Raw genomic sequence first — 20,032 nt, forward strand, 5'->3', positions numbered from 1 at the left:
GGTTCAGTGCCTGCTTGCTCATTTCCTGTTATCTTTTCAGAACCCTGCAAGGTAGCTATTTACTCTCCATTTTGTAGATTAGGCAATTGAGACTTGGAGAGGTTACAAACTTGCCTAGGGTTACGTAGTTGGTAAGTAATAGAGTAAGATCTCGTTTTCTGTGATGCTAAAACTCACGTTAGATTGCCGTCTTTCATCTGTGGGCATGTTCCCCTTACTAAAGAGAGTATCTAGCCTGACCAGGCGGTAGCGCAGTGGATAGAACGTTGGACTAGGATGCAGAGGACCCAGGTTCGAGACCCCGAGCTCACCAGCTTGAGCACGGGCTCATCTGGTTTGAGAAAAAGCTCACCAGCTTGGACTCAAGGTCGCTGGCTCGAGTAAAGGGTTACTCAGTCTGCTGAAGGCCCACGGTCAAGGCACATATGAGAAAGCAATCAATGAACAACTAAGGTATCACAATGAAAAACTGATGATTGATGATTCTCATCTCTCTCCATTCCTGTCTGTCCCTGTCTATCCCTCTCTCTGACTCTGAAAAAAAAAAAAGGGTATCTAGCCAGTAAGGGTCAGAAGATTGATTATTATGTCTTTATATGTCCCACACCTTTTGCTGGGTCCCGTCCAAGGCATGGATTTCCATTTGCTTAGACGCAGAGAACAAATGGCCCACCTCCTAATGGGGTGGGAATTGGCAAGGGAAAGGAAGGAGGCTGAGGCCCCAGAGGCATTTCTAACAGTGGCACATGGCCCCAACCGCCTGGACTAGAGGAGCAGAGAAGGCTCTCGTGACTGAGAGCAGTCAGCTCCTAGCTTCCTAGCCCCTGCAACTAGTTTATAGACGTGGTCCCTAAAGTTGCAACTTTTTGTATTCATGCTCACATGGCCAGGCACTTGGCCCAGCCGCCCAGTGATAAAACTAAGACAGGTCTACCTGGGAAGAATGCTCCCAGCCCTGCAGGGACTGAGGGCCCAGCCTTGACGTCCCCATTTGGCTATTGTCATCAGTCAGAGCTCAAAGCAAGTTCCACTCACTTAAAAGGATGAGGACTGATGCCTAAGGGCTGCAGGAGAACCAGCTGTCTGTCCACACCAGGACTTTACCCAGATAGTCTTGGGATCAGTTTGGAGACAGAAGTGGGCTGAAGGGCACAGGGTAGAGATGACAAACGGGGAGGCGAGCATAGAACAAGACTTAAGAGTTGGAAGAGCTGACTGTGGCCCTGTGGGTTGTTAACCAACGTAAAGGCATTTTGTAGAGGAGTGCCCCTCAGATCATCAAGTCTGGACTCCCTTTCCACCCGTGCCTGAAGGGCCCCTTCTGTCATGGGGTCTTGTCAGGACCCTTCAAACTCAGTGGTGGCCAGAGGGAATACTGCGTCCTAGACGTCTGCGAGAACAAAAGGTGCCTGACGGACAGGAGCTTCACCTGATTTCAGGGGTTTTATTTTACCATCTTCCGTCTCCATACCTGAAGTGAACATCTACTCTTGTCAAGGTCATCTAGTTACTAGAAAGTCCGCCCAGTAGGACAGGCCTGGAGCCTCTCTCCAGAAGCACAATTGGAGATGGCAGGCATAAAACAAGGAATTACGTTGTGCTGAGAGTTAGGAAAGGAGTTGTTCAGAGGATTATGGGAGCAAAGAACAAAGGGGTTATAGTAATCAGTTTTTGTTTACAAGTTGGCTTTTGGAAAAAGGAGTTTTGATGTTTTTTGTTTTGGGGGGTTTTTTTGAGAGAGAGAGAGAGTGACATACTAGGAAGGGAAAGAGATGCAAAACATCAACTCATAGTTGTGGTACTTTAGTTCATTGATTGCTTTCTCATATGTGCCTTGACTGAGGGGCTCCAGCTGAGCCAGTGACACCCCCTCAAGCCAGCAACCATGGGGTCATGTCCATGACCCCACTCGCAAGTCAGCACCCCACACTCAAGCTAGTGAGCCTGCGCTCAAGCTGGCAACCTCAGGGATTCAAACCTGGGTCCTCAGCATCCCAGGCCAGTGCTCTGGCTACTGCACCACTACCTGGTTAGGCCACTATGGAAACAAGGGGTTTAACTCACACAACCAAGAGTCCTTCAGGCACAACTGGATCCAGGTGTCCGAATAATGCTGCGAGGAAGACATTCTCCATCTGTCAGCTCTGCTTTCCTCTGTATCATTTATTGTCACGCAGGCTTTCTTGAGCAGTGGCAAAGGTGACCACCAGTAGCTGTTTTCAGTGTGCTTAGTAGCACCAGAGGAAGCTACGTGCCTCCTTTCCAAAAGCTCCAGAAAATGTCCTGGGAGTGTTTTCATTGGCCTGTTCTTGGGTCCTGTGACTATTCCTGACTCAGTCACTCCGACTGAGGGAAGGATGCTTTCCCCGGCCGAACTTGCATCATGAGCCCTCTCCCAGAGTCCCCTTTGCCCACTTGGACTGAGATTAGGGCAGGGTGTGTCACCACAAGAAAATTAGGTGCTGTTACCAAAAAGGGAAGGCAAACTGTATGATCTTTACCACTGGGCTACACAACAGTAGTTGAGAATCAGCACCTTTCTATAAAAGTAATCTATTATTAAATGGAAAAGGAATGATAGAATTAGAATACCACCAGTTTGTAAACCCCCAGTGGTGACATATTATGCATGAATGACTGCTGACCCCATAAAGAGAGAAAATCAGGCATTATGTTGTCCCTGTAGTCTTACCAGTGAGAAAAATCTGAGTCTAATCCAGTCTCTGGTACCTGTCGCCAATTTGCACGCAACCCACAGGACGGGGGCATGTTGAGCTGCACATGAGTGTGCAGTCAGCGTAATCCAGACTGTGGAATCAGTACACATCCGTTGGCCTGCACTCTTACAAAGGAAAATTAAATGGAAAAGAAAGAAATACATCGAGTAAAAGAAACAAAGAACACATCAAAGTTTCTTAAGTGGCCAAGACTAAACTCTAGGGCAGGGGTCCCCAAACTATGGCCCGCGGGCCGCATGCGGCCCCCTGAGGCCATTTATCCGGCCCCCGCCGCACTTCTGGAAGGGGCACCTCTTTCATTGGTGGTCAGTGAGAGGAGCATAGTTCCCATTGAAATACTGGTCAGTTTGTTGATTTAAATTTACTTGTTCTTTATTTTAAATATTGTATTTATTTCAGTTTTGTCTTTTTACTTTAAAATAAGATATGTGCAGTGTGCATAGGGATTTGTTCATAGTTTTTTTATAGTCCGGCCCTCCAACGGTCTGAGGCACAGTGAACTGGCCCCCTGTGAAAAAAGTTTGGGGACCCCTGCTCTAGGGCCTGGAGATGCACATTTGTATAAAGAAAAAATACCACTTAAAAATACAAGAAATAACTGATAAAGCCCTCCCTTCCAGATCTCCAGATCTGTGATACTGAACCCACATTTGACTGCCTGCTGCCCAGAAAGCCAATGATTTGAGAGGAGCAAGGAGTCAGTTTAGTCAAGAGCTGGCAGCCGAGAAGACGGTGGACTAATGTTACAGAGACCATTTTAACATCTTAGGACAGGCGGGGGGGTTTATGATCGAGAAGGGGGGAAGGCAGAACAAAGGAAGCCGGAGGAAGGGAGGGGGAGGCAGTTGTGGGTTCTCTTTTGAGGGTGCTGTGTGTGAGTCAGGACAGTCTGCTCTGATAAACATCTCAGAGCCAGTCAAGCGATGGTCTGGTTTTTGTCATCCTGGTTTTAAGGTAGAAGGTAAGCAAATCTCTTGGAGCCAAAATGCCTGAAGGCTTGGAGGCTGCTACTTGGAGGTTAGCTCCTAGAATCTTTTTTTTTTTTTTACACGTGAGAAGCAAGGAGGCAGAGACCGACTCCTGAATATGCCCCAACTGGGATAGACCTGGCAAGCTCCCTACCAGGGGATGCTCTGCCCATCTGGGGCCGCTACTCCATTGCTCAGCAACTGAGCTATTTTAGCACCTGAGGTGAGGCCATGGTGCCATCTTCAATGCCTGAGACCAACTTGCTTGAACCATTTGAGCCATAACTGCGGGAGGGGAAGAGAGAGAGAGAGAGAGAGAAGGATGAGGGTGAGGGGTGAAGAAGCAGATGGGCGCTTCTCCTGTGTGCCCTGACTGGGAATTGAACCTGGGACTTCCACATGCCAGCTTACGCTTTACTGCTGAGCCAACCAGCCAGGGCAGCTCTTAGAATCTTTTAAGCAAACAGGCTGTTTATCTATAGCTACGTGTAAATTTACAGGTTTTCTTTTACAGAAGTATGTTAAAAGAATAGTATAATAGGTTACATATGCTTTGCAAAAACAGAAAAATATAAACATTTTTAATGCAAGGAAGTGATTATTATAGAAGTTGGGTGAGTGGTCACTTACAGGGGAGAGAAGGGACCGTGATAGGGATAAGCATTTAGATGGGGTAGCCTGCAAAATCAGCATTCTGGAGTAGACTGCAAAGCTCCAATTCTTGATAGCATTTGACTTAGAATAACTCATGAAGCCACACATCTGCATGGTTTCTGTATCTGGTTTTACTTCACATAAAAAAGGTTTTCAGCCTGACCAGGTGGTGGCGCAGTGGGTAGAGCATCGGACTGGGATGCGGAAGGACCCAGGTTCGAGACCCCGAGATCGCCAGCTTGAGTGCGGGCTCATCTGGCTTGAGCAAAGAGCTCACCAGCTTGGACCCAAGGTCGCTGGCTCCAGCAGGGGGTTACTCGGTCTGCTGAAGGCCCACGGTCAAGGCACATGTGAGAAAGCAATCAATGAACAACTAAGAAGTCGCAACGCGCAACGAGAAACTGATGATTGATGCTTCTCATCTCTCCCTGTCTATCTCTGCCTCTGTAAAAAAAAAAAAAAAAAAAAAAAAAAAAGTTTTCAAAGCAAAGGAGCAAGGATGTCTAGTAGGCAAATATACTTTATGTCAGTTAGGGGTACATAACATAATACCCGAGGGATTACCTGCTGAGGGAGTGTCCTTTAGATTGAAACTTGAAGGAAGAGTCCAAATTAACCAAGAGAAGTGAGTGGAAAGAAAGACAGCATTTAGGCCGAGAGCGCTGCATATATAAAGGCTAATGAAAGTATGGTGCTTTCAGAAGAGTGGCAGGAGCCTGACCAGGAGCTGGCGCAGTGGATAGATCATCGGCCTGGGATGCTGAGGACCCAGGTTTGAAATCCCGAGATCGCCGACTTGAGTGCTGGATCATCCAGCCTGAGTGCAGGGTTGCTGGCTTGAATGTGGGATCATAGACATGATCCCATGGTCGCTGGCTTGAGCCCAAGGTCGCTGGCTTGAGCAAGGGGTCACTGACTCAGCTAGAGCCCCTTGGTCAAGGCACATATGAGAAACAATGAACAACTAAGGTGCCAACTATGAGTTGATGCTTCTCATCTCTCTCTCTCTGTCTATCTGCCCCTGTCTCTCTCATCCAAAAAAAAATTAAGAAGAGTGACAAGAGGTGAAGCTAGAAAGATGAGTCCACCTAGACTGTGGGGTGCTTAGAAGCCATGTCTAAGATTTGAGACCCTGTCCTAAGAACAAGAAACCCAGTGCACTCATTGTCCTGAGGGAAAGACATTTTAAATGACCATCCCGGTCCCGTTGTGGGGACTGGATTAGAGGAGGACAAGAATAGCTGAAAGGAGGTCAGTTAGGAGGCTGCGGCAGTTCTCCAGTCTGGATAGGGTCTTAGCCTGGACCGGGTTGGTAGCAATAGAGAATGGAAAGGAAAGGACAGATTTGAGAGGTATTTGGACAGTAGAAATGACAGGCCTGGGTGAGAGGGTCAAAGGTATTAGCCAGGCTATTGGTTTGGGCTGCTAGGTGTGGCTTCTGTGATGGGAAATCCCAGTGGAAGGGTGGTTTAAAGAAAAGAGCCTGTTACACTTGAGGTGCCTCTGGCAGGGAGTTGGATGGAGTCTAGGGGAGCGGTCTGGGCGAGGGCACAGACATGATGGTCATCTGCAGAGACAGTCTTAGGAGCCTTGGGGCTGGATGAGCTCACCCAGGGACATAGTTGAGTGGAGGACCTAGGCCAGAACGCTGGGTTGCCAACATTAGAGGATCGGGAGGAGCACTGGATGGGAGCAGCCGGCCAGGTGGGAAACACCAGGAGCGGGTGGAGCCCAGAGGCCCACAGCATGGAGGGCGTGTGCGGGGGCAGGGTCCGCAGGGAGAGCTGCTAGAGGTCCAGGAATGCAGGAGCAGAGCATGCCTGCGGGAGTCCTGGCATGGAGGTCGGAGACGGCTGTGGGAGCCAGCCTGGTGGGCGGGGAAGGCGAAGCCGGGCTAGATGGGCTAGGAAGTGGAGGTGGTTGTGGGGAAATGGGAGAGACTGTTGTGAGGGGAGGGAAGAGCACCCAGAAGCCCAGGGTTCCTGGAAGTCCTTTACTTTTGTGTTTGTTCGTTTGCGAAGAAACGAGATCACATCCCCAGTGTTGTCGGAGTGGAAGCTGTAGGAGGAGATGAATGTGCAGGAGAAGGAGAGGGGAGGGCCACGGAGCCAGGTGCTGGCCTTGGCCTTGGGCAGGGTCACAGGAGGCGCGGGTGGCAGGGTGGCTGCCAGTGAGTTTGTAGACTTGGTGGCTTAACGTTGAGGTGTTTCTCGCCTGATGGCTTCCCTTTCCTTATCATAAGGAAGGTCGTCTGCTGAAGGGTGGGGGCAAAGTTTGGGGTATGAGGTCTTAAAGAGGGTGCAGAGTTTGTGAAGTACTTAGTGATCATGAAGAGAAGGAAAGTGTTGGGAGTTGACAAGAGAACATAGTTATTAGATGTAGTGGAAGAAGACTGGAATCGAGTCAGAAGCTACGTTCCCCAGCCCTGCCTCTTACCATCTGAGTAACTCCAGAAGGGTCACATGACCCTTGGAGCTTCGTCATGTCACCTTCCAAAGGAGATAATGACATCTGCTGCCTCAGAGGATTGCTCAGGTCAGACGAAGACCACAGGTAACAGTGAGTCGTGAGTAAAGTATGATGCCAGCAGTAATTGATGATAAAACAAGACCAATAATCCCATGTGACTCATGGTCCCAGGAGTGAATGACATTATGGGTCCCCAGGGATGGGTCGAGAGTCTCTCGTTTTGCAACCACTGTTGAACAATGTTGAGAAGTCCCTGGGTAGCCACATTGCAGCAGCAGCCTCAGCGGCCCTGTGACAAGAGTGGGGACCCACATAGGGATATTTCTTCTGTAAAGTAGACTTTTTTCCTTTCTTCTGTATAGTCACAGACCATTCAGTGCTGACAGGATTCTTTCATATCTGTCATTTTATTTAGTCCCCCGGAGGGGGAATTTGTTCTCATGTAATAGATAAGTAGCTGAGGGAACTAAATAACTTGTTCACCATCATACCACAAGTTAAACGGGGTCAGGACAAGAACCTTGGCCTCATTGTTAGGTCTAATAGTGGGTCCATCAAAAATCCTACCAGCATGAAGGAGTGAAATGGGTGCAGTGTTCAAGTCCTGGCTTTCTGTGACCTCAGGCAGATTCCTTCAAAAGGAGGTAATGATACATGCTGGTGCCTCAGTTCTTTTGTCTGTAATGTCCAGGCCTTTCCTCTCTTCACCTTCTCTTTCGCTGCAGGCCTGGGTTGCCAACTATGAGAGGCCCCGGATGAACGCCAACTCCCTGCTGGCCAGCCCCACGGGCCTCAGCCCCTACCTGCGCTTCGGCTGCCTCTCCTGCCGTCTCTTCTACTATCGCCTATGGGACCTGTACAGAAAGGTGAGGACCCGGGCAGGGTGGCATGCCCACCCCCTTTGCAGCAGAGGGGGCCAGGGTCTTCCAGGCCACTCAGACACCCTGAAAAGAGGTCTTCCCTCTGGCCCTGGGCGTGGGGACCAGGTTGTGGGTCCTGGAGGTGTGCAGTGTGTGTATAGTCAGAGGAGGAGGGGAGGAGCCCACATCCAGGAGCTGGCATAGCCGAGCACAACCCCAACTGCTGATCTGCACAAGGTCAGGATGCCAGGTGGAACTGGACAGGACAGACAGAAAAGCCAGCTCAGAATGTATCCCTGAAGGCGGCACGTCTGCTGGTAGGAGGCAGGGGGGGCGAGGCTAGAGCCAGTCCTGAGCTAAAGAGTGCCTTTGGAGGGTGTGTCCAGAGCTAACGTTAAACAAGGGAGTCCAGACTGGCTGCTGCCCGTCAGTGATGAGGAAGGAGATGACCCGGAGGGCTGCTTGCTTGGCCATGGCACACAGACCATGGGCAAGTGTCCCTGTAGCCATGTCCCCATCCCCAGATGGAGAGAGGGCAACACACCCAGCTGTTCAGACTCCTTGAGCAACCTTGTGTCTGAGTCGTTTCGCATCTTCCTGTCCTTGTCAGTATCAGGGTTCTGTGGCATGAGGTGGCTTTGATGAATTTAGTGGGTAGTCTTGTGATTTTAGGAAGATCATTATTTGCTTAGAGGTTTGATCTCTTAATTCCCCTGTGGCCCCCAGTCCAGGTTTTTGTATATAACTTAAGTAACCAAAATCTAGACTGAGCACTTTTTATGAGTGGTGATGGGAAAAGGCCCTTTGATGATTTAGAAGGGGGAGGCACCCAGGGACCTGAAGGCAAGGATGATGACTAGTCTGGGGAGCGAGGTGCCCACTGCCCACCTCTGCAGCCATCTCCTTGCTCAGAGCAGGGCACAGCCAGGCCTGGGCCTCCAGCCTTGCGCACACATTGTGCACTTCTAGGGGATAGTCCCTCCACCTGTCTAGGAGCAGCGAGGTTCAGAGCAGCTCCACGCTCCTTTGCGGGAGGGGGGCCCCGGGGGTTAGAGCTGGACGACTGTTTCCTTTGTATCCACGTGCTCCTCCCACTCCCAAGGTGAAGCGGAACAGCACGCCCCCTCTCTCCCTGTTTGGGCAACTCCTGTGGCGAGAGTTTTTCTACACGGCCGCCACCAACAACCCCAGGTTTGACCGCATGGAGGGGAACCCCATCTGCATCCAGATCCCCTGGGACCGCAACCCTGAGGCCTTGGCCAAGTGGGCCGAGGGCAAGACAGGCTTCCCTTGGATTGACGCCATCATGACCCAACTGAGGCAGGAGGGCTGGATCCACCATCTGGCCCGGCACGCCGTGGCCTGCTTCCTCACCCGCGGGGACCTCTGGGTCAGCTGGGAGAGCGGGGTCCGGGTGAGTGCTCTCTCAGCGGGGAGCTGGCCTGTGCCCTCTTGTCAGGCCCAGCCGCCAGGGACAGCCCCCTCTGGGCTGGGGATGGGGAGGGATCCCTGGGTCCAGGAGATCCCCTCCACATCCTCCTTGCAGGCTCAAAGGACATAGATGGGATTTCCTCTGTGGGGCATGGGGTGAGTTGGGGAGCACGTGGCCATGGGTACACAGGTAGGCTGACGTCCCTGTCCCCATGCAGGTGTTTGACGAGCTGCTCCTGGACGCCGATTTCAGCGTGAACGCGGGCAGCTGGATGTGGCTGTCCTGCAGCGCCTTCTTCCAGCAGTTCTTCCACTGCTACTGCCCCGTGGGCTTCGGCCGCCGCACCGACCCCAGTGGGGACTACATCAGGTGAGCGTGCCGGCCAGGCACTCTGGCTTCGGCCTCTGTGGCCTCCTCCGGGGACGGGATACCCTGGACCCTTTGAAGGAGGGTCTCAGTGTGTGATGGGTTGTCTGGTGTGTGTGTTTCAGGCGATACCTGCCCAAATTGAAAGGGTTCCCCTCTCGATACATCTATGAGCCTTGGAATGCCCCAGAGTCGATTCAGAAGGCAGCCAAGTGCATCATCGGTGTGGACTACCCACGGCCCATCGTCAACCACGCCGAGACCAGCCGGCTCAACATTGAGCGAATGAAGCAGATTTACCAGCAGCTTTCCCGCTACCGGGGACTCTGTAAGGAGCCACTACTGCCCCTCCCCTTCAGCCCTCTGAAAGGAAGGGCAGCACCCCTGGGGTCAGAGGGCGTAGATGGGCATTTCCAGATATTTGCCAAGGGAGACTAAGGGCTGTCTCCCAGGTCGTTACGTTGACTTGACTTCCCACAGCACAGGACACTGCACCCTGGGCTGGATCAGGCCTCTGAGTAGTCTCGGGCAGAAATGGAACCTCAGAGTCATGGCCCAGGACCCCACCTTGCTTCCCCTACCCTGTGGCCCTCTGCAGTCCTGTGAGAGTGTGTTGATTACTCCCTGTCTCTTTCCCAGGTCTGCTGGCATCTGTCCCTTCCTGTGTGGAAGACCTCAGCAACCCGGTAGCAGAGCCTGGCTCGAGCCAGAGCGGAGGCCTGAGCGCCGCAGGTGAGGAGCGGCAGGCCTGCTGTAGCCTGCGCCCCCGGGAGCTTATATCCCCCCGGGGCAGACAGACAGTAAAGGGAGTGACCTGAGAAGAGAAGAGCTGGGGCGGGGGTTACTTCAGGTGACTTTAGATCAGGGAACGCCTTTGAGCAGGGACTCAAGTAGTGAGCAGAGCCAGCCTTTCCGAGAACCGAGGGAAGAGTATTCCCAGCCAAGGGGGAAGCAAGACGAGCCCCAGAGGTGGGGACGAGCTTAGCCTGTTGAAGGAACAAAGGCAGGGAGCCGCAGCAGCTGGCACATCCAGAGGGAGGAGGTGCAGCAGGAGCTCATCGCAGGCTCAGATCAGTTGGCAGGGCTGACCTGGTAGCGTTTACCGGAGCTCGCTGCCTGCGGCATGCTGGGGACTGTGAGGGCAGCACTGAGTACAGGGGCCCAGAAAGAGGCCGGTCCCGGCCGATGCTGGCGGCATGGCTCAGGGTGGCAGGGAGAGAGTAGTAGATAGACCTGCTGCATTCTTAACCTCCTTCTCTGGGCCCTGGGATGAAGATCCGTAAGGTGAGACTGGCAGGAACTCCGGGGCCTTTCTAGTTTGCTCAGCAAGGTTGGTGAGGGCGCTGCCCGTTCCTGCTTCAGAAGGCAGATCTAGGGGCACCGAAGGTTTGCCTCACCTTCAGAGCAAGCACAGCAGACATGCCAAGTCGGGCCTGAGGCCAGGAGGTGTGGGGCCCAAAAGCTGGCTCTGCTGCCTGCAGGCCTGGTCATGCTCTCCTCGGGCATTTCCAGGCAAGGCTGTCACAGAAAGGAAGGCTGAGGGGCAGGTCTGCGGGGCAGCAGGCTGACATTGCACTGATGAGCAGTCTCCCTGCCCCCAAAGAGCTGCCACTGCACAGTTCTGGTGCTGCGCAGTCTGTGTGACCTGACCTGCTTCCCTACAGGCCCAAGACCACTGCCCAGTGGTCCAGCATCCCCCAAACGCAAGCTGGAAGCGGCCGAGGAGCCACCTGGTGAAGAACTCAGCAAACGGGCCAGGGTGACAGAGCTGCCCTCTCCAGAGCTGCCGAGCAGGGATGTCTGAGAGTGAGTGACAGCAGCTTGAGGGTTGGAGGGGTCGAAAACTTCCCTGCTAGCTGAAGGTTAAAATCTACCAAACTAAATTAAAAGGTAGTGGGGACTACATGACTTTTTAGGGTTTCAGTTCAAAAATTCTGTTCTGACTTCTATACCTTCTAAAATATAAAAGGTAATATCAAAGTAAAGTCCTTTCTTTCTTTGCCTACTAAGGGGAAAAAATAGAGGTGGGAGTCTTTCTCCTTATCAGAGTGAGTCAAATGCAGCAGAAAGAAAGCAGAGACCGGGATGTGAAGCTGTGGGAGGAAGGGCCAGGGCCAGAGGCCCGGGGGCAGGGACCCAAGGGGCACAAGGCCAGCACCCGGTAGGCTGTGCTCCATAGACAGGCCAGGGGAGGGCAGCACTTACCTTCGGAAGAGAGGCTCACTCAGCCCAGCCCCACAGAAGGACCAGTGGACGGTGCTCGCAGTCTGCACCTCCTGCAGCCCCTCCTCCTCCTCACCTTCCCTAGGCTTCAGCTCTGTGCTTTCCTGGTAGCGCTCGTCTTTCTTGGAAACCTCCGAAAGTTGTTTAAAAAAAGAAAAACACCTGACTCCTCCTTCCTTTTAGGGAAGGGCCTTTTATGCTTCTGTTGGAGAAATATGAATTATTGTCCTCTTTGAGTCATCATCTGAGGCTGTTCCTTGGGTGCCATGAGAATGGAGGGTGATTTTCTCCATGGAGCCAATTGATTTTTTTCCAAAGCTCTTCACTTCGGGACTGGGCGGAGCCACCTGGTTGAGCATCCAGTCGTGAATGCAGTAAGACAGCAAGCGTGTGATGCTTGTGTCCTTTACCTCACTGGCTTTCTGTCACAGATGTTGCTGATGGATAGATTTGTGCTACCTTGTTCGGAGAGCACCAGCAACCTTAGATACTGCCTTCTTCATTATCTCTTAGCTAGCTCTGTAAATCTAAGCAAAGTTCATTCTGTTTTACAAATCTGGAACTTGCCTGGCTGATAATCTGACTTTGATAAGACCAAAGAACAGAGAGGTTAAATGTCCAGGTCAAGGTTGCTTTTAGTTAATAGCATCCACTTCAGCATGAAATTATTGCCAACAGATGTGTGAGGAAGGGAATCATAAGACATATAAAATGTGATATGATGCATCTCCACCAGGAATTAACAGTCTGCTCAGAAGAAAAGAATTAACCTAGGACTCCTAGACATATGATGCAGGTTCTACACGCTTATCACACAGCAGCAGTGTGGGCTGCAGGGATTGGGGGATACGATATAGATGTTTATACTAGGGGGCCTGAAAGGTGACGTAGAATTGATTGATTGATTGATTGATTGATTGATTGATTTTAAAGAGAGGAGAGAAAGAAAGGTGGGGGGGGGAATGCCCAGGGTTTCAAACCGGTGATCTCTGTGCTCCATGTTGATTCGACACTTTATCCACTGTGCCCCCACGGGTCAGGTAATTTAGAGGGCATTTCAGACAAGAAAAACAGTTAAATGATTAGGTAATCTTGTACAAATTACATAACCACTTTGAGACTCAGTTTCCTCACCTACAAGTTAGGTGGTTGTTGTAAAGATTAAAGAATTAAACGTGTCAGGAATGTAGGGGGTTACTGGGAGTAAAGAACCTGACAACTATATCTAAAACAAACATTTATTTTCTTACCTAACAAGCACCTAGAGCTGGCTGTTGCTGGTTGTGGTTTGGTGACTTACTAATGCCAGAGCCAGTTTTCCTGAGATTCTCTTGCTTCATGGACTTAAGGTGGCTGCCACAGCTTCAGCGACCAACTCCTTGTCCAAAGCAGGAGAGACAGGAATCACAGAGACAGCCCTACTCGATCATTCAGTAAACATATATTAAGTGATCACACTTTGCCAGACACTGGGATTGTAGGCACTGGGATATGGTTGTGAACAAGGCTTACAAAGTCCCTTTCCTCTTGGGTGCTCTTAGTGGGAGAACACAGACAATAAACAAATAGATACATATGTCAACAGGCCTTAAGTGGTATGAAGAAAAAATCAAGTTAGGTAAGAAGAAAGGAAAGGTTGGGGCACAGTGGAAGTTGTGATTTTATATTATAAGGGTTGTCAGAGGATGCCTGTCTTTATTTTATCAAGGAAATGAAGACTTCCCCTAATACCCTCCCCAGATTTTCACATTGGTCTCATGAGCCAGAACTGATTCATCCCCATGGTGGGAAGTAGGGCCCAGCTTGTCCAGATTAATTTAGACAGTGGAGTTTTTGACTTGATGGAGCAATAGCATCCCCTAGAGAATTTGTTCAGCCACAGATTGCTGGGCCACACCCGCAGAGTTTCTGATTCAGTGTATCTGGTGTGCGACCTAAGAATTTGCATTTCTGACAAATTCCCAAGGGTTGATGATGCTGCTGTTCCGGGACTGCACTTTGAGGGTCACTGACTTAGACCAGTCATGTCCATTGTCTGGGCGAGGCCATGAGCCACTGGACAACATCTAGGTTCTGTTAGCTAGGAGGTGTGCGCAGCTAAGAGTGTCCGCATAATACACAAGGTACTTAGCCAGACACTGGGTTTAGACCATATTATTGTTTTCGACCATAAGGTTACAATTGGGTCTGATTAGAGAGGGTCTGAAATGTCAGGCAGATGAGTCCTTGGTATGCTTTCTAGGAGAATGAAATGATCAAACTGTCACTTTTGGAAGATTTATCAGGCGTTGGTCTGGGACATGCAGAGGAAAGGGTGGTGGGAGAGAGCTAGCCAAGAGGCCACAGCATAGCAGTAGTTTCAAGTGACGTTACAAGGACACAGAGATCAGTGGGTATTTCTTGTAGTCCAGGAGATTGTCCATCACCCTGTTGAGATCTTAAAGACTAATTCTCAAGGTTTACTCTGACCTTAATCATGGCTAATTGGTTGGTAGTAAGGGCCAGGAGGTCAGAGGACAAGACGGACTGGGGAAGAACACCTGTGTTCTTTGGACTCCTTAGAGATGAGAATACATTTCTGTTTCACTCTATGCTGGTGACAGCACCTGGGCCTAAAGATTCACAGCACCCTCACCTGTAAAATAGCATCTGGTCACCTGCCATACCCATGGAGCAAACATGTCAGGGAATGGAAATGAAAAACCTTATGTGGGGACATATAAGAGCTTCCCAGACAAGAAAGAGCTAATATAGTCAGCACCAAACCAGTATTATGTGAGATGTTGAAGGATCTTCTTTAAGAAATAAAACAAAGAGATAAAAAATACAGGGGTACCTTGAAATACCAACAGACCAACATACGAATTTTTCAGATACGAGCTGCAATTCAGTCCGTATTTTTGTTCGAGATCCAAGCAAAATTCCAAGATACGAGTCATGATTTGGGAAGCTGCCACTAGTTGGTGCGTTGGCGCACGGGTTCAGTATCGGCAGTTTGATATACGAGTTGACTGACTTACGAGCTCTGTTACAGAACGAATTAAATTCATATCTCAAGGTACCACTGTATATGGCTCTTGGCCCTGGCTGGTTGGCTCAGTGGTAAAGCGTTGGCCTGGCATGTGGATGTCCCAGGTTCTATTCCTGGTCAGGGCACACAGAAGAAGCACCCATCTGCTTATCTACCCCTCCCCCTTTCACTTCTCTCTCTCTCTCCCGCCCCCCCCTCCTGCAGCCATGGCTCTATTGGAGCAAGTTGGCCCTGGGTGCTGAGGATGGCTCCATGGCCTCCACCTCTGGAGCTAAAAAGAGCTTGGTTGCTGAGCAACATCCCAGATGGGCAGAACATTGCCCTCTAGTGGGCTTGCCAGGTGGATCCCGCTCAGGGCGCATGTGGGAATTTGTCTCTCTGCCTCCCCTTCCTCTCACTGAATAAATAAACATATATATATATGGCTCTAGTTGGTGGTTCATTGGATAGAGCATTAGCTGTTGGCTTGACGTGTGGATGTCCTGGGTTTAATTCCCGGTCAGGTCACACAGAAGTGACCATCAGCTTCTCCCTCCCCCCTCTTCCCGCCTCTCTTCCTCTTCCCTCCCACAGCCAGTGGTTTGATTGGTTCGAGCATGGCCCTGGATACTGAGAGTAACTGTTAGAGCACACATTAGTCTCAGGTGCTAAATATAGCTCAGTACTTGAGCATTGGCTCCAGATGGGATTGCTGGGTGGATCCCAGTCGGTGAGCATATGGAAGTCTGCCTCACTATCTCCCCTCCTCTCACATAAAATATATATATATATATATATGCATATATATATGGATATGAACAGTAAAATGGCAATAAATATGTATCTATCACCAATTGAATCTAAAAAAACAAAGTAAATGGACAAGCAGAACAGAAACAGACTTAAACAGACTTAGATACAGAAAACTTTTTTTTTTTTTGTATTTTTCTGAAGCCAGAAATGGGGAGGCAGTCAGACAGACTCCTGCATGCTCCGACTGGGATCCACCCGGCACGCCCACCAGGGGGCGATGCTCCGCCCATCTGGGGCATCGCTCTGTTGCGACCAGAGCCACTCTAGCGCCTGAGACAGAGGCCACAGAGCCATCCTCAGTGCCTGGGCCAACTTTGCTCCAATGGAGCCTTGGCTGTGGGAGGGGAAGAGAGAGACAGAGAGGAAGGAGAGGGGGAGGAGTGGAGAAGCAGATGGGCGCTTCTCCTGTGTGCCCTAGCCGGGAATCGAACCCAGGACTCCTGCACGCCAGGCCAACGCGATACAGAGAACATTTTGAGGGTTGCCAGATGAGAGGGGGATTGAGAGGATGGGTGAAAACCTGAAGGGATTAAGAAGTACAAATTTGTTACAGAATAATCACGGGATGTAAAATACAGCACAGGGAATATAATCAGTAATATTCCAATAACTCTGTGGTGTCTGATGGGAGCAAGACTTACCAGGATGATCATTTAGTAAGTTATGTAATGTCTAATCACTGGGGTGTACACCTGAAACTAATATAATAATGTATGTCAACTGTAATTGAAAAATAAGAAAAAATTATAAAAAGAAACATCATAAGTGAAAAGCCATTGGATAAAATTTACCACGCAGGTGCAATCACATTACCATCTTGCACATGCTTCTCAGGGCGTCTCTGTTACTGCCCCTTCTGTCAGAGCCAGCACACTGGCTGAGTGGATCCCAGAGCAGTAGTCTCATGGCTGAAGCGAATACAGTAGTGGTCCCCCTCCCCCGGGCCGCGGACCGGTACTGGTCCGCAGAGAAAGAAAAACTTACATTATTTCTGTTTTATTTATATTTAAGTCTGAACGATGTTTTATTTTTTTAAAAATGACCAGATTCCCTCTGTTACATCCGTCTAAGGCTCACTCTTGACGCTTGTCTCGGTCACGTGATACATTTATCTGTCCCACCCTAAAGGCCGGTCCGTGAAAATATTTTCTGACATTAAACCGGTCGGTGGCCCTAAAAAGGTTGGGGACCACTGGAATACAGGATTACACTGAGAGGCAGGAGATTTGTCCTTTGCTCCCTTCCTCTCTGTCAGTTGTAGGAGTGTGACTTGGATTAGGATAGTAACCTTTCTGAGACGTTTTAGCTATTAAGTGTGAATAATCATTCTTTTTTTTTACAGAGGCAGAGATAGGGACAGACAGACAGGAACGGAGAGAGATGAGAAGCATCAATCATCAGTTTCTCGTTGCGTGTTGCGACTTCTTAGTTGTTCATTGATTGCTTTCTCACATGTGCCTTGACCGCGGGCCTTCAGCAGACCAAGTAACCCCCTGCTGGAGCCAGCGACCTTGGGTCTAAGCTGGTGAGCTCTTTGCTCAAGCCAGATGAGCCCGCGCTCAAGCTGGCGACCTCGGGGTCTCGAACCTGGGTCCTTCCGCATCCCAGTCCGACGCTCTATCCACTGCGCCACCACCTGGTCAGGCTGAATAATCATTCTTGACGAGCCTGAAGGCTCCATCCTGGACCTTTGGAGGCCCCTGTCAGCTGTGCACTGTGGTTTTGTGATTCTGTTATTTCTAATGCTTCAGGCCTGTTCACTAGACAGTGATTTGCAGTTCACACTCATCTTATGGGAGACACGCCCTCCTATCAGTAGGTTCCATGCTTACCTCAGGCCCACACCAGTGTCTGTTCTGCATTTGGTTTTATTGTACAATGTTCACCAAACTGAAAAATAAGCCAGCCCCCAAATAGCTGCCATTTCAGCTGCCACCCCATGATCCCCCAAGCTGCTGACTGCTCAGGATTCCATTAGCCTCAATTGTGGACAGATTTTTCTAATTGGTCCAGTAATTTTACCAGAGGGGAACAGCTCACATGATCCATTTGCCTTTGTGCTGGTACATCATGATCTGTTGAGAGAAGCCCCATTGAAAGAGGTTCCTGGCCAGGGATCACCTCTTCCCCTCTCCCTCCAGCAGGTCACCGGAGCTCGGTTAGCCCTGAGGCTTAACTGAGGAAAACCTGACTTTGGAATCTCTTTGTTGTCTTGTGTTACTTGTTTAATTGTAGATCCCTTCTTCCCTGAGGTAATGTGTGTGAAAGACACTGGGCAGTCTGTCAAAGAAGTGGAGGCAGTGTGGTCAGAAAAGCCCGGCCTCACACTGTCCCTTGATAAGTGTCAGCGTCCTGTCCTGCCCTACAGCGCCTGGGAACCTTCGCACAGGTCGCCTCGCCTCGGTGGTTCCTAGTTCCTGACCTGAAGTGAGAAGCTGGTGTCTGTCCCCTCGTGTTTCCCCCAGCACTTAGTAGCTGTTGATGATGGAGGCCCCTCCCTTTTGCTGTGTGGTTTGTGTGGGGTGGGAAGGGCACGTGGGTGCAGTTGACAGGCAAAATGGGATGAGCTTCAGAGGTCAGCCTTGCGCCTTGTCCTGGTGCGGCTGCACCTTTGTTCTCTGCTGCCGACTTGGGGCTGGTAGAGACTCGGTTGCTCTCAAGTTCTTGGGCACTGTACCTCGCCCAGTGTGGTAGGGAAAGGGTGACATCTGAGACTTGGTTACAGGCTCCAAAGTTTCCTGCAGACCTTGAGCCAGCCTGATATCCGCTGCTGACATAGCTCATATGTGCATAGCCTCCTGGTCTCAGACTGGGGAAGGGTGGACAGATGAGGTTTCTTGTTAGCATCCAATGGACAGGAAGGAGTGTGAGGGCCAGTTACCCAGGGGGCCATCCTAACAGTGGGCCCACTGGGGGCGGCACTCATTTGTTTATTTTGTGTTCCAGCTGCTTCTGGGTTTCCTGAATTAATAACAGGGTAAGAGAGCCGGACAATTGAGCGATTGACTTTTCAGTGCATGGTTTTAGGGGTTAATTTTCCCCTGGTCATCTTCCCTGGCTATTCTTCCCTTCCTTCCGTGCTGCTGTCATCATTTTCCTGCAAGGCCTCATGTGGTTTCTCAGCCCCCTCTTTGCAGACCTGTGCCCTAGCTGGAGAACAGGAGCACGGGGCGTCTAGTTGTTTGCTGATCAAGCACCTTGAGTAACCAACTAGTTGACCTTGGACTAGCTTTGTAGTCAAGGACAAGCTGGTTCTTCCAAACCTTAGTTTAGTGTGCTTGTATTTTTGAACCCATCATAGAGGGACGTGGGTCATTGGGTCTAATCTGAGGCTAGGACACTGCCACCGCCCTTCATGAGCCTGCCCCATAGCTGAATCACAGTTAGGTCAATGTAGGTGTGAATCATTGTCATTGTAGCCACCTGAGTGCACCTTACCCCCTTATCCTCTAAGCTTGTCACTGGTTCTTCAACCCTTTTTGGGTTAGCCACGCTGTGGAGAGCCTGATGAGGATGAAGCCTCTTCCCAGAAAATTGCACCTGTTCACACTCAGAAAACAACATGCATGGAACTTCAGGGTCTTCGTGAGCCGCCCTGAAGTCTCTCCTGGACCCTGGAGGAGCCCCAGAGTGAGCCCTTGTCCCAGGCCTCTCCAAGCACTGTCACCTGCCCCATGCCTGAGGTGCAGAAAACACAGGAGTGGAGCTATCGAGTAGGGACCTGGTACTGCTCTCCAATCCTGAAGCTTTCTGTTTCAGAAGAATAACCATCTCTCAGGCTTAACAGCAGGGGCCAGAGAGACAGGTCTGTGAAATACATATCACAGTCAGCACGTTTCCAGAAACATATACACGCTCTAGTAACATTTGTCTGTAGTGAAAATACAGTATAGGCTAGGCTATTATAGTAACCTATAATACCTTTTCCTTAAAGGAAAAATTTGTTGAAAATCATACACATCTTAAAGAATGAGGCACTCAGACTGACCTGTTCAGGTGCCTCATCATACATTTGCTCCTTAGTTTACCCAGCTTCTAGATAAACTCTCTAACGATAAAACCTGGATAAAGTTGTCTTTGGATTTACCGCATTTCCCCATGTATAAGACGCACCCTTTTCCCAAAAAAAATTGGGGTCAAAAACTGGGTGCGTCTTATACAGTGGTTATAGTTTTTTTGCTTGCATTTCTCACTTTTTTGTGTTTGTTTTGGCACTAATTGTTGAAGACAGGATTCATCATCAGACACAGATGCGGACAAGCTAATGGGTGGGAGTTTTGACAGTGATGAGGAATTGTGTGAATTTTATGATGAATAAAATTGAATTATTGAACTTGAGTTCAATAACTTTATATAATACATTTTCCCCCCAAATTTCGGGCCCCAAAATTAAAGTGATTAAAGTGCATCTTATACATGGGAGTGTCTTACACATGGGGAAATATGGTAACGTGTTGGAATTCTGACTTTAAATCCCTGAGTCCATTGTCCCTGACTCC

The 20,032-nt window shown here is 50.0% G+C and overlaps 1 protein-coding gene across 1 annotated transcript in view; it reads left to right on the forward strand.

Moving 5' to 3' along the window:
• Nucleotides 1-20,032, forward strand: part of CRY2 (cryptochrome circadian regulator 2) — a 39,764-nt gene that overhangs the window by 16,097 nt on the left and 3,635 nt on the right. The window contains exons 6-11 of the mRNA XM_066251359.1: nt 7,555-7,695; nt 8,792-9,103; nt 9,339-9,490; nt 9,613-9,815; nt 10,127-10,219; nt 11,152-11,293. Of these exons, the coding sequence (XP_066107456.1) occupies nt 7,555-7,695; nt 8,792-9,103; nt 9,339-9,490; nt 9,613-9,815; nt 10,127-10,219; nt 11,152-11,291 (1,041 nt within the window). The 3' untranslated portion in view covers nt 11,292-11,293. The remainder of the gene's footprint in view (nt 1-7,554; nt 7,696-8,791; nt 9,104-9,338; nt 9,491-9,612; nt 9,816-10,126; nt 10,220-11,151; nt 11,294-20,032) is intronic.

This window comes from Saccopteryx bilineata, chromosome 1, assembly GCF_036850765.1.
Source record: "Saccopteryx bilineata isolate mSacBil1 chromosome 1, mSacBil1_pri_phased_curated, whole genome shotgun sequence".
In the NCBI taxonomy this organism is placed as follows: Eukaryota; Metazoa; Chordata; class Mammalia; order Chiroptera; family Emballonuridae; genus Saccopteryx; species Saccopteryx bilineata.